This window comes from Oryzias melastigma, linkage group LG13, assembly GCF_002922805.2.
Source record: "Oryzias melastigma strain HK-1 linkage group LG13, ASM292280v2, whole genome shotgun sequence".
Taxonomy (NCBI): Eukaryota; Metazoa; Chordata; class Actinopteri; order Beloniformes; family Adrianichthyidae; genus Oryzias; species Oryzias melastigma.
The window spans coordinates 13,526,987-13,552,469 of record NC_050524.1 but is presented as its reverse complement, the minus strand read 5'-3'; the positions used below and the strand labels follow the sequence as shown (position 1 = coordinate 13,552,469).

General features: G+C 38.5%; 1 protein-coding gene and 1 long non-coding RNA gene across 6 annotated transcripts in view; both read right to left on the bottom strand.

The window, feature by feature from the left end:
• The window catches only part of plch1 (phospholipase C, eta 1), a 76,318-nt gene extending 51,196 nt beyond the window's left edge, over positions 1-25,122 (bottom strand). For 2 of the 5 annotated variants that reach the window (XM_036215011.1, XM_036215012.1), the window contains exons 1-2: positions 24,567-25,122; positions 11,817-11,934 (exon numbers count right to left, since the gene is read on the bottom strand). In XM_036215011.1, coding sequence (XP_036070904.1) covers positions 11,817-11,895 — 79 coding nt within the window. In that variant the 5' untranslated portion in view covers positions 11,896-11,934; positions 24,567-25,122. Of the gene's footprint in view, positions 1-9,835; positions 10,399-11,816; positions 11,935-24,566 lie in introns of those variants that run through there. The other 3 variants (XM_036215010.1, XM_024277126.2, XM_024277127.2) reach the window with 3 other exon arrangements.
• LOC118599538 lies at positions 490-2,333 on the bottom strand. Its single transcript, XR_004948937.1, has 2 exons — positions 1,616-2,333; positions 490-1,042 (listed from the first exon to the last, which is right to left on the bottom strand). It is a non-coding gene; the product is annotated as an uncharacterized LOC118599538 (long non-coding RNA).
• Positions 25,123-25,483: the final 361 nt, after the last annotated feature.

Below are 25,483 nucleotides of genomic sequence, written 5' to 3'. Positions count from 1 at the left end.
AATCCAGAAATTAGGAAATTATTATTAAAATGGATCAAAATTATTTTTTCTCCAAACTTTTGACCATAGAAAAACTTGATGTGAGTCTCAAAAAATCTAAAATTGCTCTATATTTTAGGTTTCATTTAGAGAATGTTATTTTAAAGTTTAAATACATGTTGATAACTTAGACTGACATTCATTGTAATTATTTTGGAAACAAAATATGTTTTTTTGTTCTAATAATTGTTCTAGATTATATGAGGATATATAAAGATGGGGTCAACTTGTACATAGTTCGTATTCTCATTTTGTTTGTTTGAAAATGAGTCATTTGCAAAAATAAAATAGCTTTTTGTCACTGTAGTAAAAATGAAAAACAGTTAAGTATTAATGCTCAGAAAATACAAACGATTTTCTTGGAACACACACAAAAATATTTATTATTGGGTTGTAAAACATTAATTTTTAAGTAAATCTCTCTAAAAGCCTTTTTTTTTAGCTTTTTTTCCTTTTAAAATCCTTGGAGCTCCTATTTCTATACTTTGACATTTTATTTTAAGATTTCTTTGTAAGTTAAAGTGATTGGCTGCATGGACTGATCATTTTACTACTTTCAAGAGATACCTGAAGGATAGTGTTCTTTCCCTATTTTACCTGTTTGTCGTGTGGTCACCTTTCAGCTAATTACCAGAATTTAAGGCAGGTTTCCACTTCAAACGTACCTTTTAATTTTATTGATTTTCTTTTAATTGATCAGTTATGTGAATCCTTGAAGTTTTTGTTCAAGTATACTATACACCTGGTTTGTATTTTTTTTTTTTTTTTGGTCTGGTTTTACCAATACGAGGGAGTTTTAGGGCCATTTAGAAGCATTTTTTTTTAATTACGACTGTAAAATTGTAAATTTGAGAGAAAAAGTCGCAATTGTTAAATTATGAGATAAGGTTGTATATTTATGACTTTAAAAGTCTCAATTTCTGACTTTTCTCTTGTAAATTTACATGTTTTAAAGTAGTAAATTCATGACTTCAAAAGTTGTAAATCTACCTCTTTAAAATACCTCTGTTACGTCCCTCCTTGGGAAGGAGGAAGAAATGTGCAACATAAAGAAAATAATTAAATAACCGGGCAGGGATAAGAATGAGACACAGAGTTTAATGGAGTGACGGGTGGCAGGAGTCACAACAAGATAAATCAAAACCACAAAAGCCAAATGAATGAATACTAATAGCAAATTAGGATCTCAGGCTTTTCAGCAAAACCAAACAGTCAAACATAAGTATCACACCAAAGCAAACTAAAGAAACCACCAGAGCAAAATTAACAGATACAACAAACTAAAGAGGGGGAAACCAGGAGCTAGCAGGCTTGGGCCAGGCAGACAGCAGGGGCAGGCTGAGAAACTAATTCCCCACTCAGGAATTCAGCCGCCACTGGAGCAGAGCTTCCTGGGTTCTTTTAAGCTTCCCTCCCAGCTCAGGGATTGGTTGGGAGGGTGCCTCAATCAGCTCTGCAGGAAGGGGGCGGAGTCAGCAGCAGTGGAGGAGCTGGACTTCTGCAGGAGCTGGTAAAACAGATAAAAAACAAACAAAACACACGCACAAAACACACACACGACCAGGGGTCGTAACACCTCCATTTATGAGGAAAAAAATCGTTAATTTAGAAGAAAAGAGTTATATGTTTTCTAGATTGAAAGACGTACATTTACAACTTTAAATTCAATAACTTTACTTTTTTTTGTTGCCTTAATAAAAACTTTTTCTTTTTACAAAAAATTCCCTATTGATTGTGATGCCTCTTTTTAGGGCTGTCAGTTCCATACAGGTTTATAATAACATTAGAGGGACAATAATGAGCATAATACACTGCAAAAAAAAAAAAATAAAAGAAAAAAAATTTTTAGTTTGCAAATATTTTTTCCCTTTCATTCTCTACCTTGAAAAGGAAAACCAGGAAGTGACTCTTAATTTAAATAAATGTTTTTGTTACCTTGAATATTGATTTTCAGATTCAGATTTATTTAAAAAAAATCAAATTAAATGTTGAATCTCACTAATATACAGAAATCAGATCAATTTGAAATATTTGTTTTTCATTTTTAAGTCTCAGCACACCTCAGCCCATGTGATAGCTCCTTTATTCTTCAAACCTGGACACATTTTCTTTCAATGTGAACATTATCATTCCTTCACTGCAGGAGATAGATAACCTACAAATTTCATCTGATATGATCCCATCATATCTTCATTTTACATTCACTATGGAGTTAGCAGTGGTTATCCAGTCTTCTCTGTGTCCTCCCAGGACATTCGTGAGCTCATGAAAGTGAATCAGTGAAGCCCACATCTCTGTGACAGATAATGACTTCCAGATAAATGTAAATCAGGCTTTGCCACAGGGGAATGTGACCATACTTAGCTAACACCTTTTGACAAAATCTGAATTTCATCAGCTGCTGCATAAGCAGGATGATCTGCAATTTAACACCAGGATGTTTGATCACAGTGGATTTTCATTGGTGTGAGTGATCATTTTTAATTTATAAAAAAAATGAAACAATGTATTGTTCGTAATGCATTATTATTTACAAGTTTTCTTCTTTTTTTATGACCTACTCTGATGATTATCGTATTTTTTGTGTTTTTAATATGTTTCTGTGGCATTTTTCTCACTATGGAGGACAAATATTGAGGAAATTTAGCTTAAAATTGCATTACTGTGTATTTCTTAAGTCAAAATATACTAAATAGTGCCAAATTAAAAGAAAAACCTTATTCACAGAGAATTAGTTTAAACAACCACAAAATTCATCTTCTTAGAGGTTTTTTTATGTATATGATGTAAAATAAAGAGATTTTTTTTAACACAGCGTGGAAGCACATTTAGATTGCTTCACACTGAAGCGATTTGCTATTTTGTTGAACTAAAAATTGCAGAACAAAAAGACAGCCTGTGAGCTTCATTTTCAGACAGCTTCCTCTCCCCTCAGGGAGTGCTACTCCAGCTGCTCTTTTTTTCTTTTTTTTTGCAAAAAGTTAAATGTTGTCTGTGAGAGAGGTATGTGCTTTAAGCAAAAAAAAAAAGAAAAAATAACTTGCAGGGATGGTTTTCTGCAGATAGCAGTGTGCAAAGCTGCTTAGAATCACATTTACATCATATACACAAGATCATTTCTGCAGGCGTGCACAAAAAAAAGAGACACTAGCTCACTGTGAGAGTTTACAAAAACACATTGGAAACAGCTCCCAGACTAATAGCAAAAGGCTTTAAAGCAAAACAGTCATGCATGGAAAAATCTCATTTCTGGAAACTTGAAAATTGTAAAATAGAGAAACATTAGTTATAGTCTTTCAAATTGACTTATCGTGTTAGTTCAGAGTAATGACAGCTTTCACAATGCAGTTGTTGATTTCATCATCTGATATTTTGTATTAAAAACTTCTTAAAATTGTGATAACCTTTAGATTTGGTATTCATCGATTTCGCTGTATTTCATTAATCCAATTATTCATTCATAAAGCACGTTCCACCACCAGCCAAAGAGGTCCAAAGTGTTATATGTACCCAAGGAGAACAAACACACAACATTTTACAATCGTAAAACATAAAACAATAAAAAGCATAAAACCAGTTTAAGCACAGATTAAAACTAGCATAACAACAGTGATGCTACAAGATACTTAAACCCTGAAAATGCTTGTTTTTTATAAAAAGACAAAGTTTTTTAGTCCACAGTTATTTCATAGTAACTTGTTGTCTGTGTCCAGACTGTGGTAATAAGTCCATAAAGCAGGAACATTCAACTTTGCCCAAATAGGAAAAAATGTGATTTATTTTCCAATTTTTTACGCATAAATATTATTCAGAAATGTCATAAACTGATTAACAAAAATCATTAGAGAATAAACAAATAAGAGGAAGCAGTTCCACTTTATAAATATTGTAACTCAAAACAAATAAAAAATGCAAAAATCTGTTGTAAACACCACAAAAACTAACTTTTAAGAAAGTAAAAGAAGCTTTGTTACAAAAAAATAAGGTATTTTCTGTTTTTTAAGAAAAATAATCTTATCCATAAAGTTTTTCAATAGCAAAATAATCATAGTTTGAGATAACGTGTCTCAGTGAAAATATTTTCTTAACGATTGTTGACTTATTTCTAAGAGGTCTGCATTTGCAGTGAGCTGCTTATGTAGTGGCATGAAGGTTTAATGTAAGTTCATGAAAACTGGAAAAACTTTTATTTTTTCTATTTTTTTTTCTGAGGTAAATATATTAAAAATATGGGTTTTCAAAATAAGAACACTGCTTAAACTATTTTCTTTTTTATTTCTTGATTCTGAAGGATGTTTTATTTTGAAAAACTACACGATTTTCTCTCCTATTTATCTGTCTTTAAGCCACTTCTTGTTTTACCCACATATACCACCCTCTTAAAGCAGCTGGCCTCTAAATTAAAACTCCCGCTAACAAAGGTAACAATCCATCCAGCCAGGAGACAGAAAAAGTTGCTTTTAACCAACAATTAAATGAATCATACTTGAAATATTGCACTCTGTGTAACATACAGTGACCAGCTCTCCAATGATAGAAGGACTCTGCTTACAAAGTCAAACAGTATAGTGTGAAAAAAGGTGGAAAAAGGCTCAATTTAAAGACTTTCAGCACAATATGCCCAATAAATCAGAAGTGACCTGACAGGGTTAGGGCATGATCAAATACAACATTTTTTTCTGTAGTTGGAGAGATAATAGGAGCAAAAATCAACACATCTGCAATAAATGAGTATTGTGAATAGACAAAAAAGTTAGAGTTATAATTTAAGGTATGCGATATTAGGATTAGAGAACCTTAAAACAATATGATATGACTTTGAAGTTCTGCTTTTCTATTGACTCCAGCCTGCATGCTTCATTTCAGATCTAATGTCACATAAATGAAGACGCGTGCACAGTAATTGAGAATTAATGAGGCGTGTGATTTGTGGAACAAAAAAATCTGACAGATCACTCAGCAAAAAAATAAATATTAATGCTGCTCATATTTAACTACTTACATTAAATGAGCGTAATTAGCTTTTTCAATTTTGATTCTGAGGAGAATAAACACGACAGCTTCATAGTGCTGGAGCTGCTGCTGGAATATGATCTCCATTGTGTCTTTAAAAATGTTCAACCGCTGACCTCTTTAAAGTCCTACTCTGATTATCATTTGATTTATTGTTAAAGCGTTCCCAGTGGTCTTTTAATTATGATTAAAAGTCGATTTTCAAGTACACAGTTTTGGCAGAACTGCAGGAGTTTATCAGAAATGTGCCTCTGAGTTGTGGACAAATAAGTCTTCCCTGTCTTCCTATTACCCCAATTTAACATTAGTGGTGCAACAAAAACGAAGGGCAGTTTTGGAGCTACAGTTCTCAGAAGAGAAGAAGAAGACATACATGGATCTCTAGCTGCAGGTGGTAATATGGGAATCCTCTGGAAGTACTTTTATATAAAATGGAAACATGCTTGTGTTTAATAAAAAAACACGTTTTGGTGTGATTTAAATAGCCAATGTTTTTCTCCATAATGTGTAAAGGGTTCATATACTTTCTCTTGCAGCTGTATTTGTCAGAAAGTGGATGCATGAATGGAGCCGAGCAGGGAGCTTGTGGCTTGCTGTTGTTGATTCTACCTCACTTTTTCCATCCACATTTTTTAATCTGCTCCTGATTCACAACAATTTGATCAAAGAAGAACTCAGAAATGCAATCTTAAGCTCAGTTTTCTTAATATTTGTCCACCGTCATCAGAAAAAGGCCACAAGAACAACACAATTTTCATCAGAGTCTTAAAAACGTGGTGCACCACTCTAGTTAGTTTGACGTCTACAATACAACTCAAATACTTTATATCTTTGGTAACCTAGCTTTTCCTCTGATAGTTTTTATTTTAACGTAAAAATTAATGTAAAGTTCATTTTTTATTATTTCGACTGAAATAATTTATTTAATTGGAAAGACACAAGTCTGTCAGACACTAAAGCCTTGTTTCCACTGAGCGGTCCGGTCCAGTATGTTGAGCATTTCCATTGTAAAATGGATCCATTACAGAGTACCAACCCGTACCTCTTGAGGGCCCCCATCCGTTGTAGGTCCATAAAAAATGGAACGGGACGGTCAGGGTGGAGCCGCTGTAGCCACCCATTGATTGCAGAAACTGATGACGACATTAGAAAGTCGAAAATATAGCGCTAATTTAAGCTAACGTTTGTAAGCGTTCAGGTTTTTGTGGTTTCCTGTGAACACTTTTGGGTCTCCAGTCTATAATGAAAATGCCTGCAAACTACAGCAAGGCCTGGTCATCACTCTACAGGGATGCAATGACACACCAGCGGTCAGCACCACGCAGTCGGAGTGAGGCTAAACTGAGTGGAAACGCTCAAAAGAAATAACTGGACCGTACTGTACCAATCCCTACCGCTCAGTGGAAACGAGGCTTAACTGTAAAAACCTAAAGCTAACAGTTGATATAATGATGTCCGAGAGATGAACTAGTTCAGGGGTCTGCAACCTGTGGCTCCAGGACCACATGTCGCTTTTTTATCTCTCCATGGTGGGTTCTCGGCCAAACATAAAATAAGTCATGGAGACTGCTGACCCAGCCATGTCAACCGTCTGAGTCAGCAGCTTCCTGCTAAGGGCTAACCAAAAATACCTAAAGAAAACAAATAAACAAAGGTTGCAAACCAAGACTACCAAAGTCCAACCCCAAACTAAAATAACAAAACCCAGAAGGTAAGACTGCTGAGGACATTTTAAAAAATCACATTTTGAGAGGTTCTTTGTATATGTTTTGCTTTTGTTTGTACCAAAAATTAGACATAATTCATATTTATTGTTAAAAAACAGAAGGTCACAAATGCAAATCCAAATTTCTTAAAGGCTAAAGTAAGACTATGCGGCTCATTATCGGTTTTGATCAGTAGAAAACAAGCCCAAATGTCTCTTTTACTGGTAGAGGTTGCCGACCCCTGAACTAGTTTAATGAATACTAAACGTTATGTAATGTCATTGTTTTTACGGTAAATCGGGAGGGAATGTAAAGTTGGCATCATGTCTGTTTAAACTGGGCCTGGCACCCTGCAGTCTGACTTTAGGACGATGCTTGTTTTGGAGATTAAAGTCACACTATTCATGAGTTTTACAATCATTAATACTTTGCTTATCATTATAGAGCCACATTAAACCTAGAGACTGTATCAAATAAAGCCCACATCTGAAAGCTTCAGAGCCTAATATGCTCAGTTAGCAGATAAATGACTCATGAACAGTCTTATCACAAGTTCTCATTTGTTTTATCTAACCTCAAAAATGGATTTCACAAGAGTTTTGAATTTGGCAAATCATCCGATTGTTAATTTACGGATCTCCACACAGTTGAATTCAGTTTCCTTTGGCAAAGTCCTTCTCATCTTCCAGTAGTTTGAACAAGTTATTAGTCCAATATAAATAAACAGCAGCAGATGCCGTGAGGAGAGGAAGGAGAGTTCTCCTCACTACAACTTCATTTTTCTCTTTTTAGGCAACTTGTTTATGTGAAAAAAGCATAAAAGGATAGCTGGGAGGACTCGGATAGGAGTGAAAAAAAAATCCACAGTGAGATTTTGTTGTGATTCAACGTGTTATTGGAGAGAAATTTGAGTGCTGTTTCAGCACTAACAGCAATTATCTGAATGTGTCAGCCAAGAAACTCATCCAGAGATGAATCAGTGCTTTCCATAAAGATGCAGGCACCAGCTTTGCTTTAAAGAACCAGTTAGGAGTTCAAAAACCCACAAATTCCACTCATTAAAAGGCAAATGCCAGTATATTGGTGTGCAATATTATGCATAGAGAAGTACCTTTTATGCTAAACTTGTATGGAATCACTTATTAGCAGCATAAAGCACAAAAAAAACACCTTTTTATTGCTCTCTCGTCCCCTAATTAGGCCTGTTCAAGCCGCTGCTCAAGTCACCAAAGCCACAAATGGGTACCCTGGTCCCCCCGGGGGGTGGGGGTGGGGGGAGTCAGAAGCATAACCGCAATGAAAACATACACATGACAGCTGCAGCATGATAATGCAGTCTCCAAAGATGCTACGGGGGGTTCCCCGAGTAGAAGTATGCAGCTCTGACTTCAAAAGGGGAATGCAGGGCTTGTGCGCGCTTGACAACGTGTGTGTTTCATGTGTGCATCCGGTTCACACTGTTCCTGCTAGTTATTTTTCCTCTCTTCCTCCAAAAGCCAGGTTGGATGACTAGGAGTGGGATGAGTTATCATATCTGCAGCAGCAGAGGCAGACTGTCTGAACTAGGATTTTTTGGGGGGGTGAAAAAACTTTAAACTGCCTGATTCTTCATCTGAGGGGATAGAAAAAAACACCCTGGAAAGATCATCAATTCCCTGAAGTCTTCTTTTTAATTGACTTTTTTTCCCTTCTTTTAACTATGCTGCCACATGGTGCAACACAGATGTGCAATGCAAGAATAAAATAAATGTGCTGCACAGCATTAAAATCTACTGTAACTCAGGATCTGTGTGAAATTTTATAATATGCATGAGATGCTCCATGGAGAATCAGTAGAAATGAACGAAAAAACAGAAGATGTGACTTATTTTTTACTGCACCAAATTCACTGAGAGAGCAGAAAACGAAGGATGGGCGGGTTTTTTGAGAACCGAAAAAATAAAAAAAGGAAAGGAAACTATAAAACATTCAGGGAGCATTTAAAAAAATCAAAAAAGACCTAAAAACATAAGTGTGTGCCTCCTCCTGATGTCTGCTTGCCGCTTTTGCCCTGCAGCAGCATCAGACAGAATAGGGAAGATATTGAGAACGTGCTGGGATTCATCATCATCAGTACAAAAGAGACACATTAGGAAAAAACACTTTTTACATGAAAAATCGGTTGCCTCCATGTGGAGGAGATTAGTAGCCGTGGATGATGCTACCTCTGCCCTTTCCCTCGCTCATCATTCTTCCCTTTTTTCCCCACTTTGCTATCATCTCTAGTCGTCGTGCACAAGACGGAAAAATAGGGGAATTTCTTGACAGCTACAGCCGGCAGGGCCTCCACTCCTCAAACTCCATACACTTAAACCCAGAGTACTTAAGGGGTTGAAAAGTGTCAGGTTGACACGTTCCGTTTCTTAAATCCACAAGATTTTTTTTTTAAATCTGTGCAGAGGATGGTCTCTTTAACAGCCGAGGGTCTGCCGGGGACGACAGATCAGCCTTCAAAGCTCTGTCACATTCTGTGCTGCTCAACATGCCCTGCTTGGATTTCAAGAGGAGCTGCGTATGCCAACAATTCAGACTCCCTTTGTTACTGAGCGATGGCTCAAAGGCCGTTTTAATGGTATAGGACCTACAAGTCAGGATTAGTCAGGTTTTGGTGAAAAGTGTAGGATCTGTGTGAACAGGCTTGTCTTTTCTGCCCCCTAGTGACAAAAACAAAGGGGCATTTTTCAGCACCAGGGACAGTTTCCCGCTGCTCAGCAGCTGCTCCAAGAATCTCATGTGAACCAAATGTACAGATGCACAAAAATGGACACATTTTTTTCTGTTTTTCCCACTTTGTGCCAAAAAATGTAACCAAAATAAATCACATTTTAAAAAAGCAATCTATTTATATTTTATATGTCTTTTTTGATGCCCCTTCTGATGTATTTCTTTGTATTGCAATGTTTGGGTGATGAAATTATCAACAAGCGCAGCGCGGAAGCTGCAGATTCACACGTGGACTTACTAAGACAGAAAATCAAATTAAAAAAACAAGGCGGAAAATAAAATCCTGGAAAATGTTTTTTAAAATGGTTACTTACCCCTCTCCAAACTAAGATTTCTGCAAACTTCGAGCTCTGCCATTTAGAAGTGGAGTTGTGGCTTTCACAGGCTCCCTCCATGCGCTCTGGGCATCATGTTTATTTCCTACTTGTAGCAGCTAGAGGTGCCGAAAATGCGCAATTTTCCATTTTCTCCATGATGATTAGGCATCGAAGAGGAACGTTCCATGGGTGTCACTTTCTTTCTTTGCGCCCTTCCCAAAAAAAAATTTTTTTTTAATCAAGCGAAGTGCTTCCCAGCACCCGTCTTCCCCTGCGCTCTGCGGAGTGGGTTCACAAACCAACAACCTCTTCACATCCTGTGGTCTGCGCGCACATCCGCTCCTCTCATCAAGCGCAACGCGGAGGCAAGGCGATAAGCCGATTTCTCACGCGCCTGATGGCCCCACGGCGGAGTGGATGTTAATGAGCGTCAGCTTAGGACGCGCGCGTGAAGTGAGTGTGAGGGATGAGAGTGGGGATATTTCGCCTGCTTTAACCCCCTGAGAGTGTCTCAGTTTGATGTGAAATGCCCACTTGAGTGATTTCGTAACGCGCGCTTGTTTGTTTTTTGGTGCGCCGTTCCCCAGCCCGTAGGCTTGGGAAGGGGAAGGCATCATGGCACAGTGGTGCCAATCTTATGACCCACTTTCAGCCGTCTGTTTCTCCCCTAGTCCCCCTCTGTTTAGGTTACACTGTATGCGCAAAGACGCAGCAGAGATTGGGGATCCCCAGAGAGAAACGGGGGACTTCTGTGGATATTAATTAAAAGACCAGTCTTTTTTTCTCTCTCTCTTTCTGGCTTTGAAATTGCGCACCACGTGCGCAGTGTATCCCCCTGGTTGAGTCATTTCCCTAATGAAAGTCTAGTCAGTCTGGGGCTTCTAGATTAGTATTGTTCACTGGTCCACACGAAAGCCATTTCATTTAGGACCCAAATGCGCAGAGAGCGCAATCACGCGCAGTTCAAACACGGAGGTTACCAAATCGATTAGCCGATGCGGTCTCCAGGAGAGAGAGATAAAAAGGGACGTGGCACGTTCTGAGTCCTCATCAGCTCATGATGCACGTGCCTCTATGTGCGTTTGCCCCCTCACGTGTGGCTATGAGGCGTTTTTTGGTGATTGCTCACTTCCATTAAGTGCGCGCCTTTCTGTGCGCACCTGCTGTATCCCTGTGCGAGAATCATGCGCCAACAGCCTAAGCATCCCTGTAATTCACCAAAGAAAGGGTGAAATTGAGGTAAAGGAGTGTGGGGAGGGGGGTCAAATAGAGTGGGAAAGAGAAATCTGTTATAGGATGTCAAGGAATGACAGTTGGAGACGGAGCTCACGGACTCTAAGATTTGGGATTGAAAGGTGTTAATTATTGACACTATTGTCCTAAAACAGCAGAGAATTGTTGCAAAATCAGGTGTTCAGAGTGTAGTGTGCCACTCCAAAGAAGAGAGCAGTCTTCTAAAGAGCAGACTACTTCAAGGAAAAATAAAATAAACACACAGGCTGGAGATGTAAGCCTCTGACTGCTGCGAGTGTGACAGCCCCAGGCCAACACCACCTTATCAGATTTGTCACAAATTTGTCTGGCAGATCAGATGAAGGGAAGCCTGCACACTTTGTTAAAAAAGGGATGAGCACTCCCTTTAAAATTACATTCAAGCATCCAAAATGCACTTGAATGAAAAAAAGAAAGACACATTTATGTTTTCAGTTCCCTTATAAAACAGTGAATCAGATAATGTGGTAATATATAAGCTGAAAAAATGTAATAACACAGAGATTTAAAAAAAAAAAGAAAAAACATTTTACACTTAAAAAACCCATTTAGATTGTTTTTTGTGTCTAATAAGTTAAAGCTTGAAGTGTTTTAGATAAAGAGTTGACAGCAAGTCTCCCTCTAGTGTTTAACCACATGACACGCAGTTTATCTACAAATTTCATCATGACTTTTGATTGTATCAAAATGTTATTTATTTCTTTACCATGAAAGACACTGTTGTCGGTCAGGAAGTGCCGGCGGTATTGTGGCTGTCCTTTCCTGTTCACCACCCAGGAGCTCATGGTGAGGAGAGGAGGAGGATGGATGGACAAGTGGCGGACCTGTGAGGAAGAGGAGAGCTAAAATGGGCTGTTTTGTGGAAAATACATTCATCTAAAAATAAAAAGTTGATAGAAAATGATTTTTTTTTTCATGTAAGCCTCTTGAAAATAAAAATCCATGTTAAAAAAAACATTCTGGATTATCTTTTAGGGTTTTTGTTCCAATGCAATCATCATAAAATAATACTATTCACAGATTTGATATCTATTCATCTCTTCTTCTCACACTTTTTTGCCCAGCCTTGACCCTTTTTTCCCATTGTCATTTATCTTCCTTACATTTCCCATCACCTCTATTCAAGTACTTCCCATTTTCCGCTTTGTCTGTCTGATTCCTTTTCATCCCTCTCAGCCCCAGCCCCTGATTCTCTGTGATTTCCCACCTGTTGCTCGCCTGTCGGTGTAATTTACAGCTCCAGACACGCTTGATCTCTATCTCCCAGACACACACAGGGTGTGGATCGGGAGGGCGCGAAGCCTTTCGGACATTTATTAGCGTCTGGTGACGGGTGACCTTAAAGGAGGTGAGCAGTAAATGCGTGGAGCTCAGGGGTCAAGTATGTTTGAGGGGAAAGTACTTTTCTCTCTGTGAGCTCGTCACAGTCACTTCTAAAGAGACATGTGGTGTTTTTGTGAGATCATGTGAACCAAAACTGATTGTTGTGTTGATGTGAAAATCGTGACACATGTGGCTACTGGTAGTTTATCAATAAAATTAAAACTTTATTGATATCTTTATTGATATTTGTGTGCGTATATTGAATAGAAATACTTGGAAAAATAAACAAAAAATGGAAGATTCACCATCATGACAAAGCATTGAGATAAACACAGTTTTGAAATAATTTTATGGAGAGAAAATAGTCTTGATGGATTCGTGTTTGTGCAATACTTGACTTGTAACGTGTCTGTTCCAAAGACATCATATATTGACTTCTGGTTAGGACCTCTTCCATGTCACTTTTTGACGTTTTGGGTGTCCGCAACTTGCCATCTTTTGACGTACTGGCTGTTCGTAAAATCAAGGGTCCGCAACCCTGGGGACGCGGTTCCGGATGTGGTACTGGATGCGGTATCGGATGTGCACTGGTCCCTGGAACGCATCCAGTACTGGTACCCCTAACCCAGTACCAGTACCAAAACCATAATCTAGTACTGATTCCCATCTGGTACCGCGTCCATTCTGCACCCAGTACCACGTCTGGTACCGCATCTGGTCCGGTGTTGTGTTAGGGTTAGGGTACTGGTACCAGGTTTGGGCACCGGTGAGATACACGTCGCGGTACTGGATCGGTTCTTTGTTCGCGTCCTAAAGATTGGGGACCCGTGACTTAATGGTAACAGCCAGTATGTCTGTTTTGGGGACACCGAAAACGTCAAAAAGTCATGCGGAGGGTTCTTTAACCAAACGTCAATATGCGACGACTTGGGAGTGAGAATGTGTTCGTCTTGCTGTTTGTGTCACAATGTCACAATTCGGATAATGTCATAGTTTTAGAATCACGGTTTGGATCATTTTTTGGATCATTAGAAATGTCATTACATTTTTTCAGCATTTCTGGCTGTGGCGTAGACATAAAGCGGTTGACCTCTGGTTGCAAGATTGATTCACATTTGAGTCTAAGTGTCCTTGGGCAAGACACTGAGCCCCACATTGATTGTGGTGGTCTGGTAAGCTGTGTCTGAGTGTACGTTTTCCATGGATGAATGGAGCTTGTGACAGGCTGTCACAGGTTGATGTGATTCAGTCATGTAAAGCTCTTTGGGCTTTAATGAAGGTGGAAAAATGCTATCCATGTATGCATCATTTACCATTTCCTCAACGGTAAATAGGCGGAACAAACAATTCTGACAGTTAATGGAGCCTACGGCGTCTTGGAGCTGAGGTTTAAATGATAAATGATCATCCAAGAACCAATTGAAGGACGATTTCAATCTCAACTGTGAAATTTAACAAGCTACTATAAAAATCTGACTATTGAAGAAAAAAAATAACAAACAAAAGCACAAAAAGGGGTTTTAGCCAGAAGGTCAATATAAAATTAACATAGCTGTTATATAGAAATAGTTTTAATTTTCCTAACAGGCCACTTAGTTGCTTCCTGGTGAACCTGAGCCTTAACTGGCCTGGGTCCAGTTACCGTCACTGAAACCAGCCTCAAACAGGAAGCCACATGCTGCCTCTTAGTGCCAAAGAAACCTCCATCCATCCATTGTCCTAACCCGCTGTATTCCTGTCGGGGTCATGGAGCGACGAGAGCCTGTCCTGTCTACTGTTGGGTAAAGGCGGGGTACACATTGGACATGTTGGCAGCCTGTCAAAGGGTCACACAATCAAACCCAGGGGCAATTTGGAGTCACTAATCAACATATGAAGCATATTTTTGGACAATGAAAGGACGCCAGAGTGCTCCACCATGCTCCAAATGCATCCTAAAGGCAGAGTAGTTTATTCAGTGTGTGCAGTCTGCACAGGTGATTAACTTTTTTTACTTTGTTGTTGGTGTTTGTTGCTGTCAAGGACGCCCTAAATTACATTCTTAGATGCAGTTTCAGCATATGGCATTCACACCGGACAAGCAGGAAGGGGAGTCTTCTGGTTTTGACTTTTTCTACTGTTTACTAGTTACATGTATGTCAACCGCTGGCAGTGGTTTGGTGCAAAATGCCAAAATGGTGCAAATCTCTTGAATCTTGCACCAGACTTTTACTTTCACAGCTCCGTTCTGATATATGAAAGACTTTGTGTCATATCATTGCATTTGGGTGCAAACAGAAAATTATTAATTTGTCCTCCATAATCAATTTTCAAACAGCTGGCATTTCTCTGAATTAAAAGGGACGCCATCCATTTGTTGCAACCGAGTCCCAGATTGGTCAAAGTTCAACCTGGTTTCACTTGCAGTGCTTGTTTAGTGACCATGTGTTTTTTAATATGTAAAGGTGGAAAGCGGTCATAGAAACTTGCACAGAAACTGTGTGAATGCAAGACTTTTGAAACCCGAAATACACATGTACACACGTTTACTTTCAGTGAAAGTGGTCACTTGACCGTGCGTTACTGATGGCGGTGTGAACGTAGCTTTAGGGTTCTTGGAGTTGAAAAACACATTTAAGAGCTAAAGAGTCACAACACAATCTAAACTGTCATAATTGACATGTGCTTCCAAAATCTAAAAAGTGACTTAATAAAAAATTAAAACAAAAAGAATGATGGAATGTGTGGTGGCTGTTTTAATCCTGAAAGAGCTAAATTCATCCGGGGATTTTCCTTGAAGCTAATAAAGTCTGATTTGACTTATCTGTGTAATGCCTTTCAGCTGCTCTGAGCTCACACTTGAGCTCCTTTTGAGTCTCACAGCTTAGTTATAGAATAATGTCTCTAAATTGCTGAATGTTTTCAAAACAGTCTCAAAATTATAGGCAGGAGTTGAGTGAAAAAGGCAAATGACTGGGGCCATTGTTTGAGGAGTTTTAATCATCTGGTGATGCAACAGTAAAGTTAACATTCATACAATATAACAATAGGGTCAAAAAAGATTTAAATCAACAAATCAGAGACATGTATCAAAATAAAAAAAGACTTAATATAGGGTCCTCTGAAGGATTTATCCAATTCTAAAAACAAATGAAAACTTTTATTTTTCGTTTACTGTTGTTCTTTGAGGGGTGCATAGTCATTTTTTTCAAAAGATGACATTTTAATAGTGCGTTCCTAATACGTTTATAAAGTTTAGGTTGATAAATGTGTTTAATTGTCCAGATTCAACTTAGCTTTGCCAATATTTTTAGGTACACAGTTGTTAACATCTTGGCCCATACATGATGTCATCAACAAACTGCCAAAAATGACCAAACAGTCTAAAAACTGATGTAGCACACTCAGTGACGTATTAGCTTATGTCTTTGCTTGTTTGCAAGCAATTTTGAGCACAAATATAAAAAGAGTGGACTGCATGGTGGTGTAGTGGTTAGCGATTTCCCTTCATAGGCACTGGTTCAAATCCCTTTCTAAAAATTCTAAATTGTCTAAAGTGTGAATGGTGTACCATTAGCCCAACAGATAGGCTCCAGCAACCCCCTGATCCAAATAAGATTTAAAGACCGGCTCCAAAGAAAATCGTGTTTTTGCTGTTTTTAACATGTTCTTGTGGTATTTTTTGATGATGGAGCACATAAATGAAGACAATTGAGCTTAAAATGTTATTTTTTAGTGCGTGTTTATTCGAATCGTTGTGAATCAGGAGCAGACCAAAAAAATAAAAAATAAAAAAAACTTCATTTGCAAACATTTCCAGCAGTCATCTAGGTGCTACAGTTGGTGGGCCACAAGCTTCCTGCTCTGCTTCATTCTGATGCATCCACTTTCATGTAGTTTTTTTTCAGTTTTCAGACATGCTTCAATTTAGAAGAGAAAATGTTTGTTGATGTGGACTTAATTCTGCTAAAACCAGATTTCCCCCAAGAACTCCACAGGTCATGCTTTTCCTTTGGGTCATTTATGTCAGATTTGTCAGATTTGACAGACTTATGAGTTATGAGTTATTTGTGATAATTTAAGGTTAGAATTTACTGATGCTTAAAACGTGAAAAACAGCATGAAAAAAGGGAGACCAGAAGTAGTGTGAACAAAAATGACCTGCACTTAAACATTGGCAGATGATTCTTTATAAAATGAAGTTGGCCTGAATCTCATCTGGTTTCATTTGGCAGCTTTTCCTACTTCAGTGCATTTTAAGACTAGACTATTTGGTATTTGAGTCATTTACCCATTTTGTGGTGAAGGTTCATCTGAACTCTGACAAAGACCAGGTGATCTGGTCCACCTTAAAACCAGGTCACTGTTTACATGCGGGTAATTCTACTGTCGTATAGGGACAGTGTGAATGCCGACAGACTGTTCAATGGGCCGAAAGACAGAAGAAAAAAAAAAAAAAAAAAAAAATCCCACAATGCAAATAATGAAAAATACATATAAGATCTTATTAGTAAATAAGGTTTAACAGATGCAAGTGATTATCAATAAAACAGAAATCATTTTATGATTGATTGATGCTCTTATTTGTTTAAATAATTTCCATCTATCTTTTGATCTCACATTATCCTTTTTGAGGTTGCTGGAGCCTATCCCAACTTTTTTTTTGTAGCAAAACCAGAGCACACCCTAAACAGGTTGTTGTAGCAGAGTAGACAACCACACAATCACATTCACAACTAATGCACAATTTTGAATCATTATCGGTATAAAACTCTGGAAAACCACCTGTGCGAAGCAGTGAATACACTTCGCTGTGGCCAAAGTAGCATGTGTTTTGGACTGTGGGAGGAAGCCGGAGTGCATGGAGAAAACCCACACATGCATGGGGAGAACATGCAAACTCCACACAGAAAAGACCCAGCCGGGACTTGAAATCTTCTTCCTTTCCCAACAAAAACAAACTTAGTAACTGCATAACTTTACTAGGACGATTTATCCACAAAATGTGAAAAAAAACTAAACCATAAAAGTATTTTACTTCTGTTTTTGTTTTTTCTACTTTCTTTTCTCGGTGTATAAATGCCCTCAAAGATTTGAACCTTCTCAGAATTCATTTGTCTGGACTATGAGAAAGCTTCCTTAAATTTGCAGATAGAACCCAGACCAACTACAAAGTAAAGACATTAATTTACATTTAAAACTGTGCTGGAGTTAACTACTGTGTAAATGCATTTCTACAGACTATCCAGAGGATTAAACAAAGAGAAAGCAAACTGAATGAAATGATAGAATTCTGTGTCTTTTCACTTGTCTCCTTTCCTGCTCAGAGCTTGTTTGGGGTAGCAAATAGTAACAATAGCGCCCCCAAGAGCAGCTGCTGGAACTGTGCGATTTCTACAGGCAACTTACTCCACTTGCATCTTTGGATTGCTTCTTACTGATGCAAACTAAAACCAATGGAAGGTTTAGATTTCATCAGCATCCATTCAAACCAAGTCTATTGAAGTGTGAACGTGGGGGCATAGAGATCAGCCAAGGGTTTTGTATTAAGAAGTCAGGAGAGTATCTAAGAGTTTGTGACTTGAACGGTGTTCCTGTAACTACGGGTAGTCACTTTAATGATTTATAAAAACATGACAGTGGCCTTTCTTAGCTGACAAGAAACCAGATGTGTCTTAAAGGTTTTCAATGTTCCAGTGATGATAGCTGTAAGTGTTAAAAACTGAACCTTAAATAATTCATTTCTAGCAACGAAATATGCTTCACGGAAAAAAGAAACACATTTTCCTACATCATTGAATGTAAAACAGTATACCTCAGTGACAGTATTACAACAACCAGAGAAGGTAAACATTTCACGAGTTATAAGATCCCACGACCCTCAGTCTTCATGTGAGAGTGTAACTTTAGTAGGTATCTAATCTGCCAAAACCTCAAAGTAACATGGGGTCTTCTTTCCCATGGAAGAGCTTCTTACAGTGAGAGCAGCTTAAAAATAAATATTTTACTGCCAGACCGTCAGCAGCTCTATTTTAGGCACTGACAAGAAGTAGGTCGAGGATGCCCACAAGTGAAAAGTTTTGTAGATTGTATTGAAATCGAATGAGCCATGAAACTCCTACAACAGAGCATTAGTGCTTGGTCATTAGTTCTTTCAGTAGTCTATTTTTATGCCTGACATGTGCAGATGAATTGCTCTTTAATCCCCTACTATATATTCTCAGAAGAAAGGATAAATAGAACCAAAAGACATGTTGTACCAAAGAGAAACATGCATGGATGCACCAGTACAATTTCAGCCAGATATCTGGTGTTCTGTTCATGTAGAATGTGTAGCTTAACAACAGATTAGTGCAGATTAGTTTGGCCACAAAACACAATAGTAGAAATACTCTATTTTTCATTTGGTAAATGGTCTGACTCTTGCTGTTCATACTGAATGTTCTCCTTTTGGTAGAGTTTTTGCATTCATGTTGAGATAATCATATTATTGGTCAATTTTGGAATGGGGGGACTAATTCTTACCACAATCATGCAGATATTTTGAACATGTATCAAGAAAAGGGACATTGCATATAAATGAACATTAATGAGCAAACATAAATGTGCCAGATTTTAGTCAAATTTCCACCTGTGGTATCCCTTTTAAAAGGCTTAAAAGCAAATTTATAGATATAAAGTAATGTAGATATATTTAGATATAGATCCTACAAAATCAGAACCAACAGACTCAAAATCAGTTGCAACTCATTGACCATCAAGCTCTTAAAAAAGCATACCATACACAATGACATTTATGTATATGTACATATTTTTACTAGTTTAACTTCTTTAAAAAAAATGGTAACACTTGAGATGAGGTACTACAAAACACTCAATGTAATGTTGACAAAGATACTTAATACATTTGTTAAGCTTGTAGACAATAGTCTCACTCCAGATGTTACTGAATCTTATTAAGAATGTTAATAAACCTTATTCGGCTTATTGTGCTTATAAATGTGTTAGCAACACCCTACACATCATTAATGTTTGTTAATGTGTTATTAAAGCCTGTTATGGAACCTAATTACAAAGTGTTTGATGTATAATGTTTTTTTTACTATTGTCCTTTATTTTTATGACTCCAGAACTAACTTAGAATGGTGGCCACCTTTAATTCCGTCATGCTATTATTTGGTGACAATAAAGCATTGCATTTCTATTTTCAAATTTAGAAGGCTGATAATAGGGAGTAATGAAAAAATCTTTGTGGGAAAATAATTTTGTCCTGATATTTGGGTGTCTTAAGTGGAGGTTGAGAAGTAAAAAGCTGAAAAGAATAGTCGCTGATACTATATTTTAAAAAGCAAGGGGATTCCGGTGGGACCTTGAACATGGCGGCGGCATAAAAATACAGCTCCCCTGACTTTAAGTTTTAATAAAGCCCAAGAAGGCTAAACCTTCAGTATCAGAAGATAAACTCTTGAAGGGGCATTGAATATGAGAAAAGAAAAATCAAAGAAATGGACTTGGGATAAACGTGAAAGAAAGCGAAGATAGCAAGCTAAGCTAAGATCGGAGCGAACCATGCAGCTAACCACAGATCGCAACAAAACGACGCAAGTCTTGGAGAACATGGCTGACGTGGAGATTGTTCTGAATGTTCTAAATAAACATGTTACAGAGGGAGTACGTAAGGAAGAATATTATTATTATTATATTCTTATGATATTTTGTACAAATAAAACATGGAATTACAAACTGTTGAAAACTTTGTGGGGTTGTTAAAGCAGACCACTTCCACATATTCTGAGGATATCTACTGATAAATCAATACTGGACTGAAATTTTAAAAAAGCATGGAGGACATCATCAACACTCCCACTCACTTTTGAGGTGATGTACCCGGGAAAGACTGAAATAGGGAATTTGAAAAGAGTTGATGACTATAAAATCCTGAACAATATGTTGTTGGCCGATATAAAGACCAGAAGATGGCGAAGAGGTTTTAGTGCCTTAAGCAGAAGAAGGGGTTGAGGTGATGCTCAGTTTATGGAGACACAACATCTTCACTGCAGTTAGAAGTTGATACATTTAATTGTGTCTGGAAAGGATAGCTACAATACATTAGACAATCAAGATCAGACTGTGTGTTGGACTGATGGGAAATTCCTGAATATATGTACTATATAAATACAAAACAGACTGTAAATAGAGATCTGATAGAGCTGTTATAATGATAGATAATAAGGACTCACACCTTGGTTCTAAGCAACAGTGTTCTTCCATATTTCACTTTCTTTATTTTTTTTAATTAATTTTCTTCTTTTTTTAAGTACTTGTGTTAACATGTACATGAATCAATTATTCATACAATGGTCTTACTGGCTTCTTCTCTTTTTATTCCATTTGTGAAAAACTACCTTAAATGTAACAAAAAAAAAAAATCACAAAAAAAGAAAATATAGCAGAATATATGAAGAAAGCCAAAAAAATAGAACAAATTTTCTACCATTGTCAAAAACTTTTGGTATTTCACTTTACACTGCCTGTATATGTACAGGTTTTACACAAAAAGAGATGGTATAAATGTCCACTGTTCATAACAGAGTTGTAAAGAAAACAGCATCTGCTGCTCCATACTTACATAGCCCAAAGAGCATGCCTTCTTGACACGAATAATCACATGCTTGTTCTGTTTTACATTAAATGGCCTGCTGTCATAAAGCCTTAATGAATACAAGTCATGCTGCAACTTTAGACAATGTGTGTCTGTGTTTTTGTGTGCTTCCATTCAGTGACATCAGACTCCATAAGGTCCCTTAAACCTTCAAGCAGACATGGATTAAATGGTCCACTTAACTCTTTGTGGTCTTACATCAAACAAACGTATGACTAGGAGTAAGTTGGAACCCTGATGGATAATAGCAAACAGGCTGTCAGCCATTTATGCTCTACTGAGTCAATGAGTAGCTTGTAATAGCTTGTTAAGCAGTTATCTAAGTAAACAGTTGGGAATACCGATGGTCGGATGGATGCTTCTTGGAACACAATGGTTGGTGTTAAAAAAGCTGTTCTTGGAGTTAAGAAAAAAGAAAGATGTCACATGTCCATACTTATAATAGCTGAAATAGCTGTAACACTTCAGGTGTTTTCAAAGAGATTTGTTGGTTAAGTTAAACTCACAGTTACAGCTGTGTCATTCTGAGCTAATGCCACCTTAAGCCTTGCCCCGGGATCCCACGGCAAGCGTTACAGCTAAGATAGCTATGGCAGATGCCTCCCATTGGCTATCAGATGGCTGCAGCCACACACTTTAGGTCGTTACTAGCCACAACTTCACAAAAACGGCTGCGACTCAGCTCCAGCGTACGGCAAAAGTTTGAACCCAAAAAACGGATTTGGAGCACCGGAGAGGCCGGATCACAGTGGTTGGAAGTGATCGTATGCAGTGGTGGTTCCTCTCGCACTTTTAAAGTTACCTAAAGAGTCCAGTGGTCGCATCAAAGCCATAATGCTTGGGAGCCTGGGGTTAGTCACATGTATGCACCAAGATGAGTAACAACAAATGAGACATAAAAGCTTCTAATTTCCTAAATTCTAACAAATCAGACTGTTTGATAAGTGTGTAGGACTTGGAGGGGATATAAAAATGAAAACTCAGTATGACGAGTGTCACAAACAGATAGACAGCTGGTTCCACATGCAGCAGGTTTATTAGTTCAGACAGGAAAAAGTCCACAAAGCTAAAGGCAGAGGTCAATCTGAAGCATGGGATCATCCAAGAAGAGACTAGAGTTGTCAGAGTCCAGGCAAGGGTCAGGGCAGGGAGCAAGCAATCACAGATAAAACAGGGTCAGGTACACAGAAGATCAGGTCTAGATAGAACCACTCAGTAATGTCGGCAGGGTGGCACATACAATACTTCACACACTGTGGCTCCGTGTGCTGCTTAAGATTGTCAGATTGGAACTGTGCGCAGGGGTTGCTGGGAGATGTAGTGCTGTCAGTACTCTAGGGATGGCTCCCGTCCGTGACCAGAGAGGGAGACAGAGCGGTAACTCCTAACAACAAGCATGCGTCTCACCTACTTCGCCCTTGTTAACCCTGTTGTGTTGTTTCCATGTTTGCCAAAACCTGTCAAAAGTAGCAAGCTCGTAGAAAAAAAAATGTGCATGACATGTTCTCTCTATGGTCTCACAGATCAGTCTATAGCCTTGATTTTTTGTCTGCCCACCCCCGTGTCCTGCACAAGTTTGCTCACTTTTTGCCACCCATATCCACCTGTAAGGGCAGTAGTGACCTAAACAGTGGCTATAGATTTAACTCTGGAGCATACTGAGAGAAAATGTTTATTTTAGAAAAGTCTTAAAAATTATCATATTTTAGTCATTCTCATATTAACTATTGTCTTGTCCAAGTTGCTAGGATTTTAGGTTAGGATAAAAAAGGTAATGAAGATGCTGAGTTTCTATTGTCCAGATAAGTCTGTTGCTGTGATCCTTTTGACCAGTTAATGAGACAAGCTCACAGCTTGAGGTTATCTGGAGGCCGTAGCTGCTTCGCGCGGGGCAATGCCATCATTTACTATTTGAGAAGTTCCAGGAGACAGTAATAAAGGCAAAAACAAAGTCGTTGTTTGTTTGTCTTCCAGCGACTTTCCCATAGTAGGGGTCACCACAGAGTTGTAATGTGCAAAAGTTTTATGACCCATGCCATTCCAGGCCCAACCTGCTCTCAAACCAGCAACTTTCTGTTAACAAATTGGTTGGACAACCAATTAAATCACAGTCCACGTGGTAAAAACAAAAGAAATGAGAAATTCTATGTTGTTATAACCAAAATATAGCAAGCTTAATAAAGATAATCATTAAAAGTGAAATGGTTTCTACTACATCCTTTAAACCCACCATTTCTTTTCACTTTCCGACAAACTATGTGCACATATGACACCTTGCCTTATGGCTTATGGCTATTTCAGTTCTCAACACATTTTGCATGATGTCTTTGGACCCAAACAACTTGCATTTTCTGAAGTTTGTCCTCACCAGTAATGAGGAACTGTTCAATCTCTACAGAAAAACTGAAGTTGCCCGTAGCAAAAACTGTTAACATGTGAGCTTCTGAGATGTTCTGGGATGAAAACAGCATGTGCCTGTTTCACCCCGTGTGCATTTTAAACTCAGTGTTTCTGAATCTGTTCTTTTTTGCCCCTTGCTTCTCTCTCCACTGAGAAAGTTCTATTATTCATGAGGGATCTCAGCACCTCCAGAGAGTCAGGTATCCACAAGCAAGCCGATACACTGTGCACAATACTTCTCATAGTGAGCCCAGACTTTGCAGATTATGCATTCCTACACAAACACACTAATGCGCCTGTGCACATACACACATTCTTCATGGTGCATGAGAGTTTACGATAAAACGGCTACATAGTCTTTTTATTTGGGAGACTGACCCATTGGTGACAATCAAAATGAAAAAGTTTAGGTTGAAAATATAAATTACTTTTACAGTTTGGTGCTGCAGCATCAGTGATGTTTTGATGCCACACCAGCTGTCTGTCTCTTTGTCTTTCACACCCGGTCAGCCGCACTCGACCCTCTCAAATCAAATCTAAAAAATCCCCAAGGACTGTGCCTCAGATGGGGGAGTGCCCTCCTCTTTCTCGTTGGGATGGCTACAAATGAAAGCCTTTGTTTGTCCGGTCTTGCTGCAAAGCTGCAGAAAAAAACTCCAAAAGTGTCTGAGTGTGGAGGCCTCGGAAAATATCTAGAACGTCACACTACTAAGCTCCAGATTGTGAAGAAAGAGGCCTCCAAATGACAAAAATGACAACAATCAGCATGTGAAAACAGGCTGGTTAATCCCTTCCATGATAAATATGTATCCATCCTCATTGTCTGGATTCTACCTGCAGCAACCAGACAAACATATTTGCTGTTGATTGTTTGAGGATCTTTATGTCCTGCAAGGGCAAGTTTGTTAGGTACCCAATTGCTTGGATACGGCATACAGTTGCCTAACAACTGTAAATTTAAAGTGACAGCTTTATAAGGACAGAGTGGCCCCCAGAGAAGAGATCAGGTCAGAATCAAACAAATAAATTTACTTTTTTTAAGTTAATACGAGTGGAAATGTATATATTTTTATTTGACAAAAGTTTACTTACAAGAAAGGTGCAGTTTTTGGACTTCTGTGGTCCTTGGGAAACTGGCTCCCTTTCACCAGCAGCAGGAGCAAAAGCGGTTTGTCACGCACCAGACACCCATGGCTCCAGGTGTGGAATGAAAGGAGCAATAGTTCCAGCGGTTTGGTTCAGAAAAGGTCCCAACAACTCCTCTGTGTGGGTGAGTTCCCACCACTACATCAAGCATGGTGCCTTTTGAAATGACTGCTGCTGGTGTGGGATAGTGAGTGTGACAAAGCCTGACATGGATTGTGGAAGGGAACTGCTTTCTTAAAAGGACTTCCTTGCAGTTTTCCAGTTTAATTTTAAGAAAGAAAAAATCCTTTACTGCTATTTTGATTCATCATCTAACTGAGTTTTAAAAGTGAATAAACAAATTGCCCTACATCCTTGCCTGAGACATCAACTAACGTCAGCCTTTTAGGTTGAGATCTAGAAGTCTGTTTCCTCACTGAGCAGCTCAAAACCCAATCTTCAAGCTCCAGCAAGCTTTTAAAGCATTCCCGGTGTTTGCCTCCCTCAGCCGTGGTTTCCCTCGCACTCTTCCTCCTCCTGTGACAGTTCAAAGTCTAGCAGCAACAGCCATCAGCCTCCAGTGCACCTTACAATTTTAAACAGCCCACCAATCACAGGCCTCCCTGGCAGTAACAGTCTCTAGTAACATTTGCACAACAAAAGCGAAGAGCTGATTCATCAACCCACTCCCACCCTTCCCCAAAAAAACACACACACATTTCTCCTCCTCTCCCTTTTTCCTTCATTCCCTTTCCCGTTCTCTAACTCCACCTCTTGTGCCTTTGTGTTTCAGACCCAAAATCCCCTTCTCCCTCCCCTTGTGACCCTCCTCCACTCAGTACTAATCTCCTTGTGCCCATTGGATTGACAGCAGTACCTTTCAC